Source organism: Columba livia, chromosome 7, assembly GCF_036013475.1.
Source record: "Columba livia isolate bColLiv1 breed racing homer chromosome 7, bColLiv1.pat.W.v2, whole genome shotgun sequence".
NCBI classification, from domain to species: domain Eukaryota; kingdom Metazoa; phylum Chordata; class Aves; order Columbiformes; family Columbidae; genus Columba; species Columba livia.
This window is the reverse complement of record NC_088608.1, coordinates 21,788,064-21,795,789: the sequence shown is the minus strand read 5'-3', so window position 1 is coordinate 21,795,789 and position 7,726 is coordinate 21,788,064. Positions and strand designations below refer to the sequence as shown.

At 43.2% G+C, this 7,726-nt stretch overlaps 1 protein-coding gene across 2 annotated transcripts in view; it reads left to right on the top strand.

Moving 5' to 3' along the window:
- Window positions 1-1,148: 1,148 nt before the first annotated feature.
- SLC25A12 (solute carrier family 25 member 12) overlaps window positions 1,149-7,726 on the top strand; it is a 50,139-nt gene continuing 43,561 nt past the window's right edge. Inside the window, exons 1-2 of one of the 2 annotated variants that reach the window (XM_065068727.1) lie at window positions 1,149-1,353; window positions 2,109-2,162. Coding sequence is in view for 1 of the 2 variants with exons in the window: in XM_065068726.1 (XP_064924798.1) it covers window positions 1,576-1,587; window positions 2,109-2,162 (66 nt within the window). In the remaining variant the exon portion in view is untranslated. Of the gene's footprint in view, window positions 1,354-1,485; window positions 1,588-2,108; window positions 2,163-7,726 lie in introns of those variants that run through there. The other variant, XM_065068726.1, reaches the window with a different exon arrangement.

Here is a 7,726-nt window from a genome sequence, read left to right as displayed (position 1 = left end):
CGCACGTGCGCAGTGCCCCCCCCGCTCCAGCGCGGGCCTGCCCAACCGCGAGGGGCGCCGCGCGCGGGGAAGGCGGGCTGGGCACGCGCGTGCCCCGTGCCCCCGCTGCGGCCTGTGCTGCAGGAGGGCGGAGCGCCCCCGCGGAGCAACGAGCCCGCGGGCCGCGCCGGGTCCGAAAACACAACACCTTCCCTTTCCACTCTGGACGGGGCACAGCGACCTCTTCACTTCCACCTCCCGCACATACGGGCCCCACGGTCAGTGCCACTGTTACCGCCTAAGCTGAGAAAAAAGAGGAGCTTTATCAGTAGAACAAAAGGAAGGCAGGTGCTGAACCACCTGTCACAGCTGCTGCTGGAAGGACCCTGAGATTTCTGCAATTTTAAGGGCCTTTTCTGATACACAGTTAGTGTACAACTAATGTATACCTGGACTTGCTGAACAACGTAGTTTAGTGGTCGAATACTTCCCCAATAGGCAGACTTATAGAAAAGCTTTTCTGCTGTCAGCTGGCACACAGGTAGTGTGTGAACTCCCAGGTATCTTGAGGAAGTTTTTTGTTGACCTATAGCCAAAAAAAGTTCTGCTTTCTAGAGAAAATCTGCTCTTTTGAATTTAGAGATGCAAGTCATTGTTTTGTAACTGCCATTATAACCCCCCAGCTACTATATTGTACTTGTAGATCTGTGTTACCTGAGGTGTAAGAGAGGCCATCGTTTTTATGTTTTTCAGTTACACGCAATAAGAGATCTTGTTGGGCCCTTATATAGCAAGACAAAACGTTCATTATTACTTAAGTCAGCTTCTATAAGCATTTACTGAGATTGAATTGTCCAAAGTATAAATTTCTCCTTTCCTGAGGCTGTGTCCTGCATGCTTCTCATTTTGAGGTACAAAGCAGGTGTGCTCTACTGCTCAAGTATTGTGAGGCTGTCAGAAGCCGCTCTGTTCCAGTCAGAACTGATGACTTTGTGACTCTGTTTCCTTGTCCGAAACATGGGGCTACCACCACTTTGCCACCGTGATGCCAGGATGTCGGTCTGTGAAGTTTCACCACTTGCCATTAACGGTGGCAGCTGTGCTGACCCTCGGGGCAAAGCCAGAACGAGTCCCGGCAGCGCTTCCGACAGTTCGGTTTCGCACTCCGGGCGGGCACCAGCAGCCCGCGCGCGGGACCCACAGCCGCGCTCCTGCTGCCGTTGGCGGGGCGGGTGACACGCGCCCCAACCGCGCGACCCGCGGTCACGCGCATCCCCCGCGGTGGGGCCGTGTGGCGGGGTCACGGGGCAGCGACACCGCTTCTGCCCGGGGCGCCCGCCAAGGGGCCCGGGCCAGGAGCTGGCGCAGCAGGAGGTAGGGCCACGGCTGGTACCGGTGGGCTCCGGTACCGGACCCCCCTCGTCCCTTGAGACCTGCTGCGGCCGCTGAGGGGAGCCCGCCGCGGGGAGCGGCCGCGCCAGGCGTGGCAGGGCAGGGCGCTCGTTACCACAGCGCTGCGCTGAGGCGGCGGCTGTTGCGGCGGCGCGGCGGGCGGGTGGCGGCGGGCGGCTCCTCCTCCTTCTCGCCGGGCGCAGCATGGCGGTCAAGGTGACTCTCCTCCTTCGGGGATTGTGGCAGGAGGAGACGGGCGGACCCGCTGCCTGCCCGCGCGAGGCGGCCGGGCGGGGGGCGGGCGGCGGGCGGAGGCAGCCGCTGCTGCGGGAGCTCCGCGGGGGGCCCGGGGCAGCCGCGGCGGGGGCGGTGATGGCGGGGCAGCGCCGGGGGAAGGGGCAGCGCAGACTGCCCTGCCTCCGCCTCCTGAAGTGCGGCGGGGAGGTTGCGGGGCTGCGGTCCGAGGGCCCGGCGGGTGCGGGGCGGGCAGGGCCCGGCGGGCGGTGGCGGCTGGGGCCGGGGCGCCGCGGCTCTTGCAGGCAGCCAGGGTTTGACAGCTGTCACCGCCCCGGAGTCCGGCACAGCCCCGCGGGCAGCGCAGGGGGCTCGCGGTGGAGAAGGGCCCGGTCGGTCGGTGCGGGGCCTGGCGGGGCTGCCCCGTCCGGGCACACGGCGGTTTTTATCTATGCGCTGGCAGTAGCACGGATAGTGAAGCGTTAACTTACTTGTGTTTATAGGTGCAGTCAACCAAAAGAGCGGATCCTGCCGAGCTACGAAATATTTTTTTGCAGGTAAAAAGATCTGTTTAATGTTGAGTGACAGGTTTTCATTCCTTGCTCTGCCCGCAGTTTGCTACAGCATCATACACGTGTCATGCTTGTGGGATGCTTAAAAGTTTTCTTTGCAGGCACAGTGTATTGAAAGGGTCTTCAAGCGCTGAGGAGAAAACTGCTCCAGACACAAATTGTGATTACTTGTTTCCAAATGATAATCTTAAATAATTTCATGAGGTCTTTTCCATTTTTCCATTAAGCAAGTAATTATAACCATAACTAGGTACTGTATTTTTTTAATACACTTTTGCAAGAGTCTAAAAAATTTTTCCACGGCTGTATGTTTTGTTCATGGAGTTTTTATGTGTTTCTCTTACAAATGGATGGATAACTGGCAATGTTTTTAGAAGTTAAAACTGGTTTCTTAAGGTTGACCTATTTCACAATACCATCTCTTGCAGGGCATTAGAATTAACATACATAAATGACAGCGTGAAGCTTTCTCTGTTCCCCTTAATAACAGCGAAGCATGATATGAGGCAACAATCCAGTAAATCCTAAAACTTTGATAATATGTTTTGAATCAGGACGATGGAATACGAACAGATGTGTTTTAGGTCCATAGTTGGACTGCTGATATCTCAAAAATCACTAAAATATCTTTTTTTTTTTTTTCCTTTATGTTGAATATTGTACAATATATTCCAGAAGCTTTACTGTATGAAAAAGGAAAAAATATAAAACTAAGTATTGGAGCTAATACTGTAAATAATAATATCTATTATTTAATTTTTGACATGTATCTTTTGATCATAGAATGTCCTGAGTTGGAAGGCACCCACAAGGATCATAAAGTCCAGCTCCTGTCCCTGCATAAGTCAACCCCACAATAGGACAACCCTACAGTTCAGACCATGTGTCTGAGGGCATTGTCCAATCTTTTTGAACACTGTCAGGCTTGGGGCCATGACACCTCTCTGAGGAGCCTGTTCCAGTGCTCCACCACCCTCTGGCTGAAGAACCTTTTCCTAATGTCCAACCTAAACCTCTCCTGGCACATCTTTCTGCCCTTCCCTCATTCTGCCAATTCCCCATTTTACCGTATTATCTAACAGTTTCCATATATGATAAGTAGATGGGGATACCTTCTTGCCTGAGAGGGAGAAGTTATATCTCAACCATAATTTTGGCAAATTTTTGCTTTTGCATACTGAATTACACTGGTAACATTGCTGGAGTGCTAAAACTTAGAATGTTGGAATCAAACTCTGAAAGCCCAGCATTTAGTTTCTAGTAAAAGATCTTCCATCACAGGTTCATTTGTTGTTGACATGACGTTAAGCTTTTGTAGATAAGGAATACAGTAGACTATGTTGATAAAATAAGGAACACGGAAATATTATTTTAAAAATACATATGAAAATGTGTGGCTCTAGAACACACAACTGTTCCAACTGTTTTGCAAGACACTTTTGCATGTTTCATTGCAAAAAAGTGAAATGTGGTGTCAAAATATGCTATTCAACTTGGAAATGCGGACTTTTAATGATTCTTGATTTTCAGTCAGTACAAGTCCTTGCTTTTGGAAATAAGTAAATTGTTTGAAGTCCTTGATTTTGGTCATACAGGGAAAAGTAGAGAGGAAGAACACTGTACAACTGGTTCTTGAAATTGTCTCTCTGACAATACATGTTTTATTTACCTAAAAAAGCAGACAGTCTATTGGTTTTAAACCAGCTTTTTGGTCTTCTTCATGTCTGTCTTACACTCTTCAAAGAAACATGCAAATTAAGTTGTGGGTTGGTTTGTGCTTTCCTGTCTCCTCTTGAGTATCTGAGATTTGCAGTAAAAAGAGATGAACAACACAAACTCCTCTGGCAAAGAAAGAGATATATTTCTTTTGGATTATATTTGTTTCTGATTGAATTTGAAATTGTGTGGTTTTTTGGATAAGTAACAAGCACACTTAGTTGTAAACTTTGAAAAATGAAAAGAGAACCCACTCTTTCCAAGACTACGTTATAGAGGGGTTTGTTCTGAAATGCCACCAGCGTTGCACACAGCAGGCATCAGATACGTTGTGCTTTTTGCAGAGGGTGCCGGCCTGTTCTGTGAGCTTCAGCTAAAGGGCGTGCATTCCTTCCTAAATTTGGCTTCCCTTGGAAATGGGCACAAGGGAAGATGTGGACTCCAGGCCTCTTTGGCATCCACCTTATTCATAGAGAGTGGACTTAGATTTCTGTCTGTTCATGCGTGTCCTCTAATGTAATACGTATCCTCCATCCAGTTTATGTTGTACCTTAATGGATGCTTGATGTATACATTTCTCTTAGAATTTCTGAAACTTACTATATATTTTAAAAAATTATTTAAACCATTAAAAATCTTAAGTTTGACTTGTATTTTTAAAATGTGCTATTATTTCTGTGTAATCCTGTAACTGTGAAATGCAGGCATTGAAATGTCATGTTTGTACACCATCAAATAAGGTACCTTTCAAGTGTTCGCTAAGCACTGACTTCAGTAGCAACCATAAAAGAACAAAACAGAAATTCACCAAAGGATAAAAGGGTTATGTAGAACAACAATTATCAGATTTTAGTGATCTTTCATTCTTTTTTCTTAGGCAAGACACAGTCAGCCCTCAGGGAATACGGTTGAATTATTCCCTGCCTGCTGAATGCAAGTGGAACCTGTTCCAGCAAGGCAGAGAAAGAAACAAAACCAAATTTCCAGTTTTAGTACAGGAATCTTCACTTCCGCTTGCCCTTAAAATTGTCCTGAATCTCTTGCTCATAACTTAGCTTAATTTAAATAACAAATGTTAAGCGTATCCATGAGTATCTTTTGTTTTGGAACTTCTTTCTCTGTCCAGATAAAATCATTGGGATGGAAGATCCCTTTAAATTGAAAGCTAACCAATTTTTCCAAGAAACCATTGTTTCTGGAAGTGTAGTGATACCTAACCCTGTATTGTACAAATAGATTTTTTTGTGTGTTCCTGTTTAAAAAAACATCTCATGCAAATTCATCAAGTGCTTTCTTGAGACAGCCTATAAATGTATAGTAAGAATTTTGTATTTTAAAGTAATATAACTCAAGACTGAGGAAAATACAGATTTAATTGATGTGTTATGTTTTACATGCAAATTAAAATATAATTTACAATTGCCTGTTTTGTGCTAAAAGATTCTTGACTTCAGTTGTATGGTGAAAAGGTAACTTGAGGACAAATGTAAATGCATGCCAGAAGGCAATAGCCTCACTACTTTGTCAGACCTTAATTCATTGGGTTGCTGCCAAGCTCTTTCAAAATACCATGACCTTCTCATATGGAGCTCCATGTATCTGTCAGTTAATTATTTTTGTCTAAAATTTTTTTAACAAAACTTCCCCCACACCTTTTTGTAAAACAATTCACTATTTGTAATAAACTCAGTTAAATTGGTGTCTGAAGAAAAAACGATGATTACATTTAAATTTTGACTGTCGTTGATATGCCCTCAACTGTCATACAGTTGAATTCCGTTCCATTATTCTTGAATATATGCTCAACATTCTGCATGTTGGATGGCCCTTCGTGTATGAAACTTCCTTTGGATTGCATCTCTTGCAGCAGAATTGTGCTTCATAATGCATTTTTTACTCACTTCTGTGTATGACTGAGAAGAGCGTCTTTCTGAGTTGATTCAGTGGAGCCACAGTTTGATTATATTGTCACATCAGCAGCAGTGCTGAGTTAAAGGATTCCTGTCCACTGCTTCATGTTCCCGTTTTTTGGAAATCATATATTTTAGTTCTGGATTAGTTCAATAATCTGGTTCATGGTGCAGTCTTGCCATTTGGCTGTCACACAGCTACAGGGTGGAAGAGGGAGAGGTGGTGAGCTGATGTGAGGGGCTCATGTTGTGGAAGAGATACAGGAGATATGTAAACAGGCGTTGATGCTGACGCGAGCTCCTTTACGCTGAAATAGTGTCCTGACTGAACTGGCTGGGTTGCACACAGCTGAACGAGCGTGAGACATGTGAATGACCTCCATTATCGCAACGGAGTGTTATACCTTCACAGGTATCGCGTGGAGGTCTTAATGTTAATATTCTGATTCCTGTGGGTCCCTGGCAGAGTAAGGGCCTGTTTTGTTATTCTTTCACCTAAAGCTGTGTCAACTGAATCAAGATACAGCAGTACTTAGTGGAAAAGTTATAAAGCACTCATAAGACCGTTAACTAAAGCTTGAATTCACTAGCATAGATGTTGCACATAGGGGGCTTTGCTGTTTCCTTTTCTGCAACAAATGCTTATTTAGTCAAATTCCGAATGAATTAAAAATCATTACTTCTATTACAAATCAAAAGTCTAATGAAACGACTGTGTAGTCTTGTAAATTCACTTTTTCAGACCACAGTTCTTTTTATATATGTTTGAAGGTCTGCATCTAAGTAGACTGTACAAGTAGACTCTACAGTAGAGAACAAACAGAAGAGAGACATTTAAACTATTAAATAAGGTCGCTTACAGGTTTTGTAAGCAAATGCTGAGGAACAAACTCAGTCATCAAACTGAATGGAGTTGCAGTAGTTCGGTGAACTAGAAATCTTTTGTGAGCTACTTTCCTGTGTTCAAGGATGCAAAGATATTTTAACTTTGCAATCTTCAAGCTTAGGTTTTATTTCTAAGATTGCTGCAATATCATAAATAAACTATTTTTTTTTTTTTTCCTGCAACTATACTGGCATCTTGAAAGAAGGTCTGAAGGGTATGAACTTCTATAACACATTTCTCTTTTAATCACTTGTGATGTTTTCTACTCCTGGCTTCTCATGTTCTTAGTTCAAGATTGGTATTGCGTGCCATAACTGGACAGCTGAGGGCATGGAATTTACTTTATGCTAAAAAGTTAATTTTTAATTTAAACATGACCTATAGATATGAACCAGTGATTAAGGATTTGAAACAGAAAAGTAAACATTAGGAGTACTGATACAGACATGTGATAGTTGTCTTGGTGTACAAGTAGTAGAGATAAACTTTGTTATTTTATTTTTAGTTAGTTTTATTAATACTTACATTCTATAATTCTAAAATTTGCCTGTGATTTTTATTTTAAAATTTATTGTTAATCACATAAAAACTCTAAAACATTTCAGTTGACTCAAATAGTTTTTGTCTCCATGCACTTTTACTTAAATGAAGAATGTCAAAACCATTAGTTTTAGGGTAAAAATTGATCTGAAAATTTATTTCTCACAAAAAGAGAAAAGAAATAATATTTTCCAAACTAATTATAATAATGATCAGGAACAATTATTCAGAAGATACCTGCTACTAGAAACAGTAAGAAAATTCATGTGCTTGTGTTTTCACAGTGTAGCTGCAAATGCAAAACTACAGCAGGGCTGTAATTTTTATAAATTTATGCAATTACCTGACAGTTTTTGAAAGTATGTAATTGGTTTTTTATTAGAAGATATTGTTCATTATGTGAACACATCTATTCTACAGGCATAATCTGTTATTGTTGGTACACAACTAGTCTAGTAACACTATTAGTTTAATCAAGCCCTTTAATTTCAGAGCAG